Here is a 17,946-nt window from a genome sequence, read left to right on the forward strand (position 1 = left end):
CATACGGCTTTTCCTTGTTTTTAGAATTCAAATTAAAAATCACATAATTTAGTCAAAACAATCTTTGGAAATCTGATCATTTAGATCTTGCTCTAGATAGTGGAGTTTTTAAGCTTTAAAATAAAACTTGAAAACGTATTGTATTCTAGAAATGTAGAAAATCAGTGATTAAAGGAATTATACGGCGAATTCAACAGAAGTGAAAAAACAAAACAAAATTGTATTAATTGTTTAAAACTAAACTAGGGCATACCAACTTTTTTTACCATGTATAAGCAGGAAAGGTATTTATATATTTGTTTTATTTTATGTTTACTTACACTAAACAGGTAGTATTACATAAAACAATTAATAACATATACAGGTACATGGTTTATGTTAACAAGAACGAAGATTCTCTAGTGAATTTAGAACTACGGTAAACTCTATAATTATAATAAATTTGGACAAATTTATTATGTGAGATCATGATTTGTCACACATTATCAGAGACCAGGTAGTATATGAATTGTTTAAATGACATTAATATATTTCATATAAATGTGTAATTATCAATCATGACATACAAAATAATATTGACATATTTATTGTATTCCTCCTTTCATTAAATGTATATTTTAATAATATAATTCTTATTGAAATATTTTATCTTTGATCTATTTATCCAGATTAATAGTTATTAATAAAATAAAATATAGTAATTTATTGATGGAATTTTTTACAGGTAAAACTGAAAATAAGATGTACCAAAAATTCAAAAATATTAAAAAAAATTTTGTTATAATTTTTTGTTATACATTTGGAATTCTCACTAACTATGGGCCACTATAACCAACACATATATATTGTTGGCTTGCTGCAAAAACTCATTAAGTCAAAAATGATAGTTTCTGGAAAAATCAATTGTTTACTAATGCCGATGGTTTAGGTGGTTTTGGGAAAAAATCATTTTGTAGTTTTTAGCTTCCCGCAATGAAATATGGTTTTGTGTGTTATTTCAAAACTAACACTAAAATAATAATGAAAAAGTAGTATTTTGTTAATCAATAATTGGAAAGAAAAATATAAAATGTGACTTGTGAGTGAGTTTTCATTTTATGTGAAATATTGTCAAATTACTGATTTAATGAGTTAAATTTTTATAAATAAACTTGATGTTGAAAAACTAGTAAACTTTTTTTGGTAATATACCTTTTTTTATTAAAAAAGAATACAAAACCTAATAATAAATTTTGTTAAACATAATGTAACTAAGAACTGAAATGTCTCCCCGTCTGAGTCAGAATATCCAGGTTCAGGAATCACATCCTACAATGTTGTGCTTATTGGCAGCGATTTATACCAACCATGGTACTCATTAGGTATCACTCCTTCTTCGCATAACTTTAAAAGGTCTTCTTTTTTTTTAACGGATATTGGCAGCATAGTTTTGTACAACTTGCTTATTTTCAAGGTACTATAGTCAATTTTTTGAGTGGCTCTCGATTTTCTTTCAATATGAATGCTTTTATATTCACCAAAATAATCATAGCGGTATTCAAGAATACCAGGCTGTATTTTCTGAAATCTGAAGCACTTTACTTTCAACCAGTTTACTTTATCATTATTACAATCAGTTGTCTTATTTCTAAATAAAGTCTTGGATAAATCCAGTAAATTAAGAAATTCATTAAACTTAAACTCTTTGGTGATGAATGGATTTCCAAATTTATTTCGGTTACATTTGGATCTAGCTCTTTTAAAAATACTTATCCAGTCATGGACTACATAAACTGGTTGCTATTTTTTCTCTTTTTCAATGGCACTGTGCATGAAATCAACCTCCATGTAGCTGTGGCCACTTTCTAAGAATTTATGCTCTATGATATCAACCGCAGTTGTTTGAACAATATAAAGAAATAGAGCAGCAATATTCTGGTTTCGGTTTTGTCCACCGCATGTATCCGAATATATGGTTACGTGTTTTACTTCCGGCTTTAAGCCTATAAACCAATTATACAGTGATGTTCCAATTTCACAGCTAACTCGCTTTCCATGTAGTTCAGTCCATGCAAAGCAGTATGCTCTGTGTGGTTCTGGAGCTTCATAAATAGTTAAGTTATACATATTAATTTTTCGGCTGTAATACATCGGTGAAACATCGGAAGATGGAATCTGTAACACAGATTGTAAATCGAACGTAACCATGATAAATGCAGAATTGTCTTCCAAAGCAGCTTTATCAATTTCTTTTGATCAGGCTGCTTCATTTTTCCTAGTAATATGATTTTGGTATGTATCTTCCAGCAAGTTAAAAGTAAGTTAAAGCGGTCTTGAATGTTAGAATTTTGATACCTATTACAAGTTACGCACTGATCTTTTTTTGGCTTAAAAAAAGAAATATTATAAGATGTGCAAAAAATTTTTCTATATGCATGGGAAGAAACTGATTTAAAATTATTCTTTAAACAGTAGGCCCAGTATAGGTCGTACATCTTTGAGATTGATAGCTTACGATCTAAATAGAGTCGTTTTGAAGATTTTCGATTGTAATGACTTTCCATTGTTGGAAAACTTTCAATGTGGGCCTTTACAATATCTATGTCAGAATTGGAAGTTTTATTAACAGAAGTTTTTTGTTCCTCTTCCATCTTTACCTTCGAATACACCCAAAGAATTTCTGTTTTTAAAAGCTGTCAAAATAGGACCATTATTTATATTAAGCGTTTTCATATAAAATGATTGACAAATTCTTATCTTGTTAGTACCTTTATAAAAATGGTATTTTTTTGCATTTGATCTTATCTTGCTATTTTGACCTTTCCTTGGTCTTCGACTTTGAGGCTCCTCTACATCAACATTTCTTAAAATAAAATCCATTTTGCGCTCATAAGCTTTAAGTCCCCAGTATTCTTTACAAATTTGTTTTCTATCGTCTTCATCAAATATGGTGGTGCACTTGAATCTACATAAATTCCCACAGGAGCTATTCTGAGGAGTTTTTGCCGGTCATACTCTCCCTTTGGTTGTTGAGTATTCTAGACATTTACTCATGTTTCTTTTATATTCGTTTCTATTCCATTTAGCTGGATCACTTTTCCTCCATCTTGTTATTACTTTCTTGCACCGATCATTATCGTAAGTTTTTGTCGCTCTCTTCCTTAGAAGACGATGCCTTAAAGAAAAAAGATCAAGTGAAGAGTCATCTGTTTCTTCGTCTGATGAGGAATAAGGTAGATTCAATAGATTTTTTCCTATATTTTGATTTTGATTATTTGTTATAGTAGCTTCGATCAAAAATCCGCTATTTTCATCTACAATGTATTCTGTAACTTTTTGATCACGTTGTGGAATTGCTACAAATAAATTCACTGTTTTAATATTTGATATTCTTTTAAATATTGAAAAAATTACCTAAGGTAGTTGGTTCTAAACATTTAACATTTCTGACAGTGTCATGCTCAAAAGTGTTTAACAATGAAGTGTGGTCATTTTGATTTTGCAATTCATTATTATTCTCGAGTTCAGACACATCAAAAACTAAAAAAAATACAATATAAGTAGAAATCTAGCACCAAAAAACAAAAACTGTACATATAAAATAAGTACCATTACAATAGAAAAATGCCAGCATTAATAATTAAAGCTTCAAATTCCTCGGGAACAAAGATTTCAACATTTTCGTCCATAAGTTTAATGGCAGATAATGGCACGAGTTCATTTTATTGATTTACATTTTCGAATTCATTATTGTCCGCTGGCGCTGGTGGGATATTTTCTTAAAAATACAGAAAGATTATAGTAAAGACCTAATATATATTTCTAAAGAGAAAATAGTATTTAAAAAAAAACAGTTTTATGAATGATTGTTAATTAAAGAGATTTCCTAAAATAAACATAAAAATAAAAGCTAAATTTTACCAATATTATCTGCAAATAACTCTTGTGCGCTACTGTCAGTTATATCTCTATTTAAAATATTATTTAAAATATTTTCATTTCCAATGCTCGGCTCATCATTTGTGATAATATTTTGACATCCATTATCTTAATAAATAAAACAATTATTATCAAAATGTGTGTTTGTAAAATATTGTACTATTGCAAAAAAATTAGTAGGTACATTACCTTCTTGGTTTTTGCCCCGTAATTCCAGTTGGAGTAACTTATTTGTGCGGTTTGAGTACATTTTCTAAACAAATAATCACTGAGAAAAGTCAAATTATATTCACACTACGGTACACTTTACCCGCCACAACAAAAATAATAAATTTTATTAAACTAAGAATTTGTAGGTTAGAAAACAGAATTTTATTTTGACGTTTAAAACTCACTAAGTCCCAGTGATGGCTTCACATTTATTATATAAAACTCATTAAGTCACTTAGTGAGCTTTTGCATGAACTCAAAACAGGCTTAATGACTTTTTTCGTGTAATTTTTATGGACTTCTTTTTTGGTACTTAGTGAGTTTTTAAGTGTTTAATATTTGGTTCAGTGATAGAACAACATTAGACTTAGTGATATTTATCAAAATCTGAAAATATTGAAATATTGACTTAGTGAGTTTTTGCTGCAAGTCGACGATATATATCCAATTATAACCGTATATTCAGAATTTAAGTGACTACTAGTGACTTGATAGATGTGCTTCTGAGACACTAATTCCAAAATGATGCAAACATTTTGAAAAGTAGTATTTCTGGTCATTATCTGATTTTACATAATGTAGGACTATATCCTGCTACAAACATAGTCAAACTTCATCAAATGCATATTTTAAAATGTACATGTACAATAATTGCAGTATAATTAAATTTTACTATATTAAGCCCCTAAAGGCTTCATATATCTTCCTAAAGGCCTTATATATCTATGTATTATCAATATAGCAAAGACTGCATGTGCAGAGGTTTTGTAGGTTAAACCTAGATGCTTTAAATAATTTCAGAGAATATTGTAAAACACTTCCAAAATTAATTTAAAAAACAAGACTTGATTGATCTTTGATGATCCATAATCAAGGGCATGCTTTAAATCCTATGGCTTCTAAGGCTTTTAATTATTTTTTTTCGGTTTGCTGTTTCTTAGTTTCTGTTATAATACACTAGGACAATCACAGGAGATCATACTTATTTATTTTGCTGATATGGTGCTTTTGGTTAGAGATCAGATCTGGCAGGATGCCTTTCACAGGGCCGGGAGGGAGAAACACGTCTACAATCAAACTGTGCCTGGCCTCCAATTTGCTAGGATTAAACATAAATAAAATAGACCTTTTAACTTTCATTAAGACATACAATTTTTAGGCATAGAACTAAATAATATACTCAACAATTTTTATGAACACAGGGAAGTCATTTCACCAGAAACTGTAATTGCTGTATAAAAACCTTGGTTGAATCAGTCTTATAGTATGGCAAGCGCCGTGTGCCACTCTGCCACTACTACTATAAAAAAAAATGGAATTTCGAAAGACAGAATGAACTTTGCCAAGTGCTCTACATAGATTTTTCAGAAATATAAACAACGTCGGTTAAATATTAACATTTAAGTGAATCATTGATTTTCGTGCAAATGTCATTAAATTGTTAAAAACTAGAGAACGTCGCATTTTAGGGTTAAAGAGATAGTCAAATGAGACGCCCATTTCAGGAAAAAAATATAGGTGGTTTCATTTTAAAAAAAATCAAATTATGTACTACGCTTTTTTGGGACACCCTGTATCAATCAAACTAATTTCAAAAAGTAGCCCCTTTAAGTTAATTAGCATTCTCTTTATTAAAGTTTTTTTTCCGTTTCAAGATGTATATACAGGATGCCGCATCGAAAACGAAACATTTACGAAAACAAGGCATTTACTGGCAGTTTATTTTTTTTTTGAAAAACGCTCAGACCCCTGTTTAAGGGGGAAACAAGTTTGGTAAAAAATCACGTGCAGCCCCGTGGGCGAGGGTGACATCACCCCTAAAATCTTAAATGGGAAGGAGGTTCGAGTGATTCCTTATTTTAAAGGACTTTCAACTCCCTTTAGAATTAGGTAAAATTCAAGTACTTCAATTCATTAGTTTTGGATATTTATTGATTTAAAGCTTAAAGTAGACTCTAATAGGAACATCAGTTTGTACTATCTTCAGAAAAAAATTTAGTAAAAGGATTTACTTAATAAGTAGGTGCTTTTCTTCACTACGCCCATGATTTGTTTATCCGTTTGTTGTTGAAAATAGCGATTGGAGCGTTTTTTGTGGCAAAAAAAGGGTATGTCTTGTACTTATTTTAAATAGGAATTTTGTACATATAGTATTGGCCAAAAGTAAATGAACTAATCAAAAATTAAAACAAAACTGGAATTTTAATATTTTTTTGTTTGCCATAACAAATTTCTCTCAGTGTAACTAAATATTCTAAATCGTGGAATAATAAACATAAAGCAAATATTTAGTTTTTGCAAAGGACAATAACATAAGATGGCAAACACATTTTTTGGTCTTTTTTTGACTGGTTAGAAGTAGATGAACAACACAGATATACTGAGATAATTTTATTTGTGTGTTGCTTTCAGTATCAGTTTAGCCACTAAATAGTTGTTTAGCTTCTGCCATTATGCCACGCGGTATTAAGTTTTCTGAAGACCTGCAGCAGCGTATAATTGACGCCTACCAAAGAGGAGTCCTGCAATCTGAGATTTCAAGACAATTGCAAATGGGAAGATCAGTCGTCCATTACATTTTAAAAAAATTTCATGACAAATGAAATGTTATAGCCAAACCCAAATCTGGTCGCCCCAAAAAAGTTTATTAAAAATTAAAAAAAGCCATTAAAAGAATTTCTAAAGAAAATCTGTTTTTGTCATCCAGCAAAATATATGGCAAAATTGAGGAAATGGGATATCAGCCAGTAAGTGCATGGACCATAGGACGGAAACTAGTGGAAATGCAGCTGTTTTCAAGAAAACCGCCAAAGAAACCGCTGCTTTAAAAAAAATGTAAAGGCCAGATGATCAGAATGGAAACGAGTGTGTTAGTGAGAATCTAAATAACAATTTGTTTTCTTCGCATGGGATTTGTCATGTAAGGCGTCCCCATAATAGGTACCCATTTGTTACCGAAACAAACCCGGCCAACAGTAAAGCATGGTGGAGGGTGAGTTATAGTCTGGGGATGTTTCTCGGGATTTGGAATGGGCCCTCTATACAAAATAAATGGCATAATGGATAGGCTTATGTATAAAGATATATTACAAAATATTTTGCCAGCTTATCTGGGAGAAAAGATGCCATGATTACATCATTTTCAGCATTATAATGACCCAAAACACGCCTGGGAAAACATGGAGGCTGCAATAATCAAAAGACTGCTTAAGTCTAGGCCAAAAAGATGCCAGGAAGTGATTCGCAATGAGAATTATTATACAAAGTATTAGTTTAGGTTATTTTAAAAGATATTTTTAAGAGTTTTTTTTCTAATAAAAATTAAAAAAAAGAAAAGAATGCTTTATTTACTTAATTGTGTATAAATGTCATAATCAAGTAGATATTTATACATAAATTAACCATGATATATTCCACGGCAGAAAGAGTTGAAATTCTTGAAATTTTTATGGAAATAATCAGTGAGCTAATAGAACAGCACAAATATTTAATTAATGATATGAGACCAGTAACGCGTATCAAAAATATGTTGAAATTGTAGATAAATTTCGGAAAACTGGATCACTGGCCAATAAAAAACGCAACATTGAAAATCCCATAAGGAACGAAGCAATAGAAGAGGGAGTTTTAGGGCAAGTTCATGTAAATCGACAAATACTGTGTGTAGTGTACGTAGTATCCAACGGATTCTAAAGGCTCATTGTTTTCAACCGTATAAAATTCACCTTATACAAGAACTTAATGAAGAGGATTTAGGTCGGCAATTAAAATTTTGTGAAGATATGAGTGAATGAATTATAAATGATCAACAATTTCTATTTAACACTTGCTTTTCCGACGAATGTTTCCTTTTTCTTAACTGGTGTAGTAAATCGTAAAATCTTTAACGATACCTTTCGTCGTTACATTTAATTTAAGTTCAATAAGTTTTAAATAATATAATTTACTTGAGGTATAATAGATTTTTTATATACCTAGGAGCTGAGGTTTAATCTATTAATCCCTGAGCTCGTTTCTTCTTTTCAATATCTTACCTAACTTTATTATGAATATTAAAATTGAAAACGATAAGAACAACGAGAAGACCTACTTATTTAATAAAAATACCTAAATTGAACCAACACCAACGTTTTGATAGTTATATGTACTGCCGTTATCAAGGTAAATAAAGTTAAATTAAATTAAAAATATGAACAAAATATCCTTATCTTTTCAATCTCTCGTCTATAATCCCTTCAAAACTACCTAATTCGACAATAGTTAACATACTTTTTTTATAATTTCACGGTTGATTAATAGCTTGACAAACTGTTTTGAAAGATACTAAAAAATTCAAAAGTAACTTTTAAAATTAAAGGGGTGTGATTCTAATGTAATTTAATGATAGAAGATACAATCAATATCATATGAATCTGAACGATAATAATTATTGTATATGAATATCATACCGGGTGGTGCGTCGCCGAGCGGAACATAGGAAATCCCATGTAAATTTTAAGGGGGTCAATTATTGGCTTCCCTGTACATTTTACAGAAAAAATGTGAGATAACTTTTTGAAGAGACCAATCTGGCAAACCCTCGTGCAAAGTTTCAAAAAGTTTTAATAAGCGAATCTTGAATTATTCAATTAAATGTAATTGCAAAATTACCAAATTTTCGGTTCAGGTAAAACCAGACACCAGCAAACAATTTGTTATAAGTCTTTGTCAAATCTGACGTACAGCAAAATACAAGAAATGATTTTATTTCGTTTTATCAATCTCACAAACATACATTCAAAGTAAGATACGTTAACATTACTTTTTTATTGAAATTGAAAAGTTAGTAGGCGAAGTCTTTTCTCCACAAATAAAACGCTAATCCTCTAATTTAAGGAGTGATGCATTTCGGCAAGTGTTCTTGCCATTATCAGACTAGGGTTACTTAACACATAATTCTTGAGAATTTGTTATTGTCTGATGCTCTAGTCGAGTGAAACATGTAACCTTTGTCATTTTATTAAATGTTTTCGTGATGCTGTAAATTTTGTGTTCTTAACTTTTATAAAAGTAAACACGGCTTCTAATGTTCTACTGTGCATAAAGTATTAAAAAAAGCAAAGTTTCACCCTTATAAAATATTCTTACTTCAAGCGCTATCTGAATATGATTTTGATGGCCGAAATGAGTTTTGTGAGCAAATGCAGCAATTATGTAATGATAACAATAATTTTGTAAAACGGATAGTTTTTTCCGACGAGGCAACGTTTGCTCTAAACGGCCATGTAAACAGACAGAATTGTCGATACCGGGCGACCGAAAACCCTTATTGGTTCACAGAATGCCATACACCACACCCTCAAAAAGTCAATGTGTGGTGGCGGTAAAGTGGAAGGAAGAATTTTAGGACCTTACTTTCTTGATGACACTCTCACTGGTAAGAGGTATTTGAACTTTCTTTAAAATAATCCGATGATGAATAAATGAACCCGACGTGGTTGGATAGCTAGACGAGGGTTCATTGAATGTCTCCCAAGTTCGCCAGATTTAACTGCCCTCGATTACTTTTTATGGGGATACTTCAAAAGTAAAGTGTATGTCACTAAACCAGCGTGTTTAGAAGATTTAAAAGAACAAATATGCCAGGAAATTAGAATATTACTCCAGATGTCATCGACAATGTTCAAAAAGAATTTTTAAAACGTCCTGGTTATTGTCGGATTGTTTACAGTCCTCAATTCGAACATTTAATTTAGATAGGTATTTCTTTAATTTAACATTTTATCATAATTTTTCGTTCAAAATTGCTTATCTAACCACCATTCGTTTGTACCATATTCTTTGTTAAAAAAACGTTCTTTCTGATTCTGCATTAAAAAATGGTGGTTTCCATTTAAAAAACATATTCATGACGTCATATCTTTTTTTTGAGTCATCCTGTATATTTAATTTTTACGTAGAAAACCCCTAAACCAAATATTAAAATCGACGGGTTCGGGTTTTTTTTTTGCAGAAACATTTTTCTATTTCATTTTTAATGAATTTATTCGCTACTTTACGGATGCACTGTATTTTAAATTATTAATTAATTTTAGGATGCCCTGTTCTATCTCTCTTTTTAGTAAAGAAATCCATGTATTAATTAAATCAACCGAACAAGTAGCTACGCATTTATCTTCATTTAACATTATAAATGCACTTTCCTTTAATTTAAGTAATTATGAAATTGGTTCCTTTGCTAAAATTGAGGAAGCATTCCAGTTTATTGTCGAATACATGTTGTGTAATTTTTGATTTTTGAACCTCATTGGTTTTTTGTTCAAGATTTATGTTCATTAATTCTTTTTGGTGATGGTCTACATGTTTAACACAAGTGCAAGGCATTTTATATATTATATTTTTATTAAATTAATTTTCATTGAAAGGCTTAGTTTTTGTTAACAAATATCGTAATGTATTTTGCGATTTTAAAATAGTTCTTATGTTAAATTGTTTAGCAATTTTTTTTATCTTATCAAAAAAACATGGAATAAATGATGAAATAAGATTTGTCGTAAAAATTGGTTGATTCAATTTTATACGTGAATTATCAAACAATTTTCCAAAAATTCTTTGGGATAATTATTTTGTATTAAGATATTTTTAATAAAATCTTTTTCAGTTTAACTATTGTCGAGTTAAGAAGGAGTTTTGAAGCGGGTGTAGACCAGCTCAATATTTTGCAGTATAAATACTCTCTTCAGATCTGTTATAGCATTTTCTACCAGCCTACATGTGATGACGTCAAGACAATTTTTATTTTAGCCCAGAGGCCTTAGTTCTTAAGGAGGTGTTAGTCCGGGTCATTGAGCAACTGAGAACAAAAATAGACCTATAAAGGTCATATGCAAATCCACTGATCTCACTAACGCAATGCTAAACAACTCAGAAACAACACGAGTTTAAAAAACCATTTGATTAGTCAGGATAGAATGCAGAAACAGCTGCAGAAGTATAAGCAAGTTAAACAAGCTATGAATGTAGTAAGAGGAGGAGGAGTACTGCTTGGTGTTAGGAGTTATATACAAGCCACGGCATTGATCTTCGGGACATTGAAAATTTGATACCTCGGATAGATATATTGGGATGTAAGCTGCTAATCTCTTATAAACCTGTATATATTTTTGTTAATTATATTTAACCACAAACGCCACTCAATATCAACTTTTTCTTGATTATTTTTCTGTGTATGAGCCCATACAAAACAATAAGGTCATCTGCATTAGAAACTTTAATATTACATCTATTCCCCAACTTAGAAAGTTAAATGATCTTATGGCATTATGCAGTTTCAAACAATTTAATATATGTAAAAATCCCTACAATAATATATTGGATCTTGTAATAAGTAATTTTAAGTGTGAACACTTGTTCTTGGAGATAAATCGCATCCCACCATAAATGTCTCCCTGGTATTGGAGAATAAATTATTATGTGGCTCCTTTCAACCTAATCCCAATAGTAAATGCTACAACTTTAAAAAGGTTAATTACCTTCTTCTTTAGAAACTCCTCTCGGAGACCAATTGGCAGTTTATGCGTCTGATGTCAATCTGGCACCTTCCTGTTAGACAATGTTTGGTAAAATAAATAAATGAAATAAACTATGACGCGAAGATTATTAATAAATGCCTGAGTTCTCCATAAATAACTAGATGTATAATAGGGTTATTACGGAATAAGTATTTCCGTTTTACTATGAATCACCCTAAAATACCAAAAAAAATCATCATCCAAAAATAAAGACATATTTTATTATTGTTATTTTTTTAAGTGACATGATAAGTTCATTTTAAGTATTATTATTTTGTGAATACAGATAAATATATAATTTAGTAAAAAGACCAACTTGAATGGGCATTTAATGTTTAAAAATAAATATATACAGAGTGTACTTATTTTAGAGTTACTTATTTCAACCCAACACATTTCTCTAAGGACATCGAATATTATATGAAGCGATGAAGAGCGGCAAAATTAAAATAAACCAACCTCTTTTATTTATAACGTATTTCAATCTAGTTGAAAATTTGGCTGTTCGATACGTCAATTCAGTGTCCATTGGAATCTTATTCTCTAAATAGAAAAACAGACTTTTACTTTTTCAAAGCTCATTATATCTAGTCACTTTTTATAATAAAATTTATTAATATTTTATTTTAAATAATGTGCTTTATTTTGATGTTAAGACCTTTTTATATAAGTATGATATACAAATTAAAAAAGAAAACAAAACTTTTTTTATTCGGTTCTTACTAAAATAGTATGTATAGTAAGAATATGCATTTTCTAAATGAAACATTTTTTTTTGAGATATTTTAATATTTACACTTTATGCTTCATTTTCTCCAATTAAATCATTTCCCATGTTTAGTTTTTCGGGTAGGGGTGGAGCTGATGATGGTTGATCTGATATATCAGTCGTTTCTGAAACTAAAGTAAAGAGTTTTTTAACTTCTGCCAGATGGGTTTACATGTAATACCTGTTGACTTACAATTAGTATTATCAAAATCTGAATAGTTTTTGCTGGTCTTCTGCTCTGTAAATAATACTTGAAAATCATTGCTAAATAATGGAGGTAACGCTTGCAAATAATGTGGAGTTAGAGATACTTGACTAGGTCTGTTTGATGGCTGACCCATTATAGAGATAGTATCACTTAGCTTCCTTCTAAAAACCATTGTATAAAATGTGTAGATGATTAAAATGATTAAAATCCTAATACCTTTTTGTACTTAATTTGCCAACAAATCTCTTGGCAATAAGTATAATAGCCACCAAAGCCACAATAATGCAACTAGTCACAATAATTCTGTAAGTAAGAATATGTGTAACGTCAGGAACACTATATACATTTAATCCTGCTTCTTGCACATAAGTCTCTGCATAAGTTTGCCATAAGATGCTTAAATGTTTCCTACTTAACATATAACCTTTCCACAAATCTTGTTCGTCTTCATAATGAGTCAGCTTGACAATTGGAAGGGCAAAAGTGAGCGTGACACATTTAGCTGAATTAGGCCATGCTATTGGACAGGGTTCTAGGTTTTCTATTTTAACATTGGCTGCTCTAAAAATAGTAGCATAAAAAACAAGTGTATCAAAACATGTATGAGTTACTTACGTTATAGTTCCATTTATAGGGCATTTTTGCACTCGACAATACTCTTTTCCCATATCACATATAGCCTGTTTTAGGACGATCAGTGCAGAATTAACAAACTCATTGGAAGATTTCCCTAGTAAGTAAACGGTTAAGGTGTCTTCCTCCTCTGGAGCAGCAGTTGGCATTAGCTCTGTTGTTGTTGTAGAACTAGGTTCTTTAGTAGTTGTAGCTGCTTCTCCTATTTTAAATGAAAGTCAATTATTTAAAGTAAGAATCAGTTAAAATTATATCCTTAACTTACCAACGCGGGTAAATTTCAGCGAAAAGGTATTAGAGCTATTAGATCCAGAATATTCCACCTGCAACTTATTACTATTGTATAAATAGCTTGGTTTACCACTCACAGTATAGCTAAATATTAGTGCGTCGTCGTTTTCCACATCATCGGCGGCTGATAGCAAAACGTTTATTATTAAAACTAGTACATATTTAATCAATTCATTTTACCATTTTTGACAGTAACATAATCTCCACTTTCTCCGTCTATATCCAATTGAGTAGCCTCTACTTGTATCTGATACCCTTCGTCTGCTTTAATAATGAGTGGACTATCACTTTTTGGTGTCCATGTTAAAGTTTGTACCTCATTTGTCAGTAGTTCTTCATTTATGTTGTCAGTGCTGAGAGCTTAAAATATTCAATTAAGTACCAAAAATGTAAATCAAGGAGTATTTAAAAAAAATCACTTACCACTGCTCAGCAATAAAAGTACAGAATAGATTACTAAACTGCGCCGCATATTAAACAAATTTGGTAAAAAAAATGACACATAATATAAATATTTAATGGTTTGTTTCGAATTATAATTTATTTGTTCTATCACTGTTCATTCAATCATTGCCACTGCTAATCTTATCTTAAGTTATCGACATCGACTTTAGATTATACTTACCTAGTATCAATATATCGATAAGAATCTAGGATTAATATTACTGTTGTAGTCAATATTTATATGAAATCAATTATATTGTTAAAATAATATACTGCTGCTTTTTTTATATTGTATAGATAAGAAGATGTATATATTTTTTCTTTTCCTGTATTTTTTAACCTTTTTTGCAGTTTGTTAAATTGTAAAATTCTCTCTCTTTTGTTTTGTTGTGTATTTATTTTTTTCTTGATCGTGTGATTTAGACACCAGAAATAGTCACAAAAGCTAATAAAATTTGATTTTTTGAAAAAAGTGAAAAGGTATATTTGAGATTATCCATTTACAGGGTTTCCATTTAATATCGCGGTGCTCGATTGCGTCTATATCTTAGAACGGAAAAAAACATTAAGAGGGGGAATCTTACTTAAGTTAAAGGGACTACTTTTTAAAATTAGTTTGATTGATACAGGGTGTCGCAAAAAAGCGTGGTACATAATTTGATTTTTTTTAATGGAACCACCTATATTTTTTTTTTGAAATGGGAGTCTCATTTGACTTTCTCTTTAACCCTAAAACATTTTTACCCTAAAATGCGACGTTGCCTTTTAATATTTACCACCGACGTTTTTTATCTTGTTGAAAAATCTATGTAGAATCTTTGGCTAAGTTCATTTTATCTTTCGAAATTCCAAAATTCATTTTTTTTTATACAGGGTGAACAAAATCGTTACTCAACTAATATTTTCAATTCAATTTTGCGCTATTTTTTAAATGGAACACTCTGTATCTAGTAACGCGTTTTGATAGAACACTGTTTTACCTTCAATTTGATACCAACCAAAGTTTGATTTTTTTCTAACCGTTTTCTCAAAATTTATTTTTAAAGAAAGAATTACATATTTTTTTTGGTAAGACAAATAAGGACCTATAAATACAGAAATCCTCCGTAGGAAAATGCCACAAGAAAAATAAGTATCACTCCCATCAAGTTCAGTTACATCAAGAATTCACCAAAAACATTAACAATCATCATATCTTTTCTATTTGTTGGTGCAATACGATAAACTTCGGATTTAACACTTCCGCACAAGAAGAAATCCAGAGGCGTTAATTCTGGTGACCAAGGAGGCCATTCAGTGGGACCTATCTAGTATAAATTTTAATAAATATGGATACAAAAGTTAATTTTAATAACTAACCTAGCCTTCCAATCCATCTATTACCAAATTGGTGTGTAATATGTTCCCTGACTTTTGCACTGAAATTACCTGGTGCACCGTTCAACTGTAGCCACATCTTACAAAGTCAGCAAGATCTTGAGTCAAGGGTGGAAAATCCACTTTTAAGAAATTTAGAAAAACTTCTCCTATTACACGATTTTCTGTGGCCAATTGGTTCAGTGCTGATGGCCAATTGGTTTCTTCATTTAAAAGTGATTCCGTTCTAATTTGCTTTTTGTACTCTACGCTTCCAGTACCTTCGAATTTATGTTTTTTTAATGAAATTTTTTCCTAATAAACTCTTGAAGCCAAAAAAGTTCCCAAGGCATTCAACGATAACGTAAATCATATTTACTAAGTCTCGCTGAGAGTAATTCATTTTGACACAAATTTACTTAAACATGTTTGCTTAACATGAATGATAAATAAACATTATAATTGGCATACGTCACACAACAAAGAATAAATTAATCATAGCCAACTTTTTACTTGTAAGAAAAAATTTCTTATTTTTAAATGAGATAAGCTTCACGGTTATTATAACTATTGACTTTTTTTCTTAGTAAAAACTGTTCGAAATAGCGAAATAGAATTGAACAGAGTGACAAAGTGCTTGTCACTCTTAATTGTTTTCCGTCGTAAGTGTGCTAATGCCTATGAAAAAAATGTAATTTTTTTTTAAGAACAAATTTTGAGAAAACGGTTAGAGAGAAAGGTAAACTTGTTGGTATCAAACTGAAGATAAAAGAATGCTCTATCAAAACTCGTTACTAGATACAGGATGTTCTATTTAAAAAAATTGCGCAAAATTGAATTGAAAATATTATTATTTGAGTAACGCTTTTGATTACCCTGTATAAAAAATAATAATTTTGGAATTTCGAAAGATAAAACGAACTTAGTCAAAGACTACATAGATTTTTCAAAAAGATAAAAAACGTCGGTGGTAAATATTAAAATTTGAGTGAACATTAACTTTCGTGAAAATTTCTTAAAATGGTTAATAACTAGGTAACGTCGCGTTTTAGGGAAAAACTGTTTTAGGGTTAAAGAGAGGGTCAAATGAGACTCACAATAGGTGGTTCCATTTAAAAATAAACTCAAATTATGTACCACGCTTTTTTGGGACACCCTGTATCAACCAAACTAATTTTAAAAAGTAGCCCTTTTAAAATAATTAACATTCCCTCTATTTAAGGTTTTTTTCCGTTTCAAGGTTTAGCCGCAATCAAGATATTAAATAGACACCCTGTACAGAGAAAAACAAACCACCAAAAGTGGTTTGTTTGTGGTTTGTTTTTCTCTGCCCTGTATAAGAACTTAGCCTACGTTATTTTTCTAGTATTGTAGCTTCTGAAATAGGCTGTGCACAAGTTTACGGGGCGGGGAAAAAATTTTTTCGCGGAAAGTGTAAAAATAATATAAAAAAAGCCACGAGAAAGAACGATATTGCACCATGATATATCGCGACAAGACTAATAGAGCGGAAAATACAAACATGGCCGAACAAAACTAAACTATATAATTGACTATAAGGGATTGGACCTTTATCCCTGTTAAGAATATTTTTTTGATTTTGTGAATATTGCTAAACTTTCGTATGCATCTAATTTTCTTATGTTATTACTTAACTGCTTTAACTGCTTCTTCGTCACGAATTTATTGCATTGCATTTACAAAGTTTTTTTGATCTTTTTTAGTTTTGACCGGCTCAGTATTAGTCATCTGAAGTTTCTTAAAAATTATTTCAACATGCGTAGCATGATTTTAATAAGCAATGTTAACCAAAATATGAAATCTCTATCCTTCAATCTAAATTTATATGCCGGCTTGCTCAATGGTTGAATTAAAATTAAATATTTGTGTTATTCTCTAAAATACCCATAACTCGCATCAGCGCTCATTTCGGTATTCTTAAACTGTATTAACTTCGTATGCGCTACCTCATTCAAAACTTTTGTTCTTTGAGGTGATGTGCTAAAAAGGAACAAATCTCAGATAAATAAACAAAAAAAAATCCGCACAGAGACCTTATTAACTGAAGCCGCATTGCTCAATATAAGTTTCATTGTGGATGTGCATAGCAATGTACAAAGTAGTTTGAAAATAAATATTTATCGATAATTATTACCCCATTTACACTGACGCTCATCATAACTTTGCGCTTTTTATCTATTTGGCGTGTCATTTAAAATACAATTTGTCATTAAAATGGCGCTGTGTCCAGAAGGATTTCCAAAATTTCAGAATATTTCCACTGGCTTATTGAATTTAATATATCATAAAACAATAACTAATTGAAAGTTTTGTCATTTCTTTAGCCACTTCTTCATAGTAAACACCAAACATATAACTTTACAGTTCATTTTGAATAGGCTTAGAAGTCCTTTTAACACTGTTGCTTTTTCAAAATGATCTTTTAAATCTCTATCTAATAATGGAGAAGTAAAATTGATTAATTCTCGAAAAACTGCTTTATTTGTGGATTCTTCAGACTCACCTTTACCTCGCAACGCTAATTCTAATGCGCTACAAAATCTAAC

The 17,946-nt window shown here is 30.5% G+C and overlaps 2 protein-coding genes across 5 annotated transcripts in view; one reads left to right on the forward strand and one right to left on the reverse strand.

Annotated features, from left to right (window-relative positions):
- The window catches only part of LOC126736602 (checkpoint protein HUS1-like), a 23,435-nt gene continuing 5,489 nt past the window's right edge, over positions 1–17,946 (forward strand). The window contains exon 1 of one of the 4 annotated variants that reach the window (XM_050441042.1): positions 1–284. The gene's annotated coding sequence lies outside the window, so the exon portion shown is untranslated. Of the gene's footprint in view, positions 285–349; positions 497–10,932; positions 11,235–17,946 lie in introns of those variants that run through there. The other 3 variants (XM_050441038.1, XM_050441040.1, XM_050441041.1) reach the window with 3 other exon arrangements.
- Positions 12,363–14,171, reverse strand: LOC126736595 (uncharacterized). Its single transcript, XM_050441025.1, has 7 exons — positions 14,003–14,171; positions 13,760–13,939; positions 13,554–13,703; positions 13,271–13,490; positions 12,872–13,216; positions 12,641–12,816; positions 12,363–12,578 (listed from the first exon to the last, which is right to left on the reverse strand). The coding sequence occupies exons 1-7, from the start codon at positions 14,049–14,051 to the stop codon at positions 12,478–12,480; spliced, it is 1,221 nt and encodes a 406-aa protein (XP_050296982.1). The 5' UTR covers positions 14,052–14,171; the 3' UTR covers positions 12,363–12,477.

Source organism: Anthonomus grandis, chromosome 5 (assembly GCF_022605725.1).
Source record: "Anthonomus grandis grandis chromosome 5, icAntGran1.3, whole genome shotgun sequence".
Taxonomy (NCBI): Eukaryota; Metazoa; Arthropoda; class Insecta; order Coleoptera; family Curculionidae; genus Anthonomus; species Anthonomus grandis.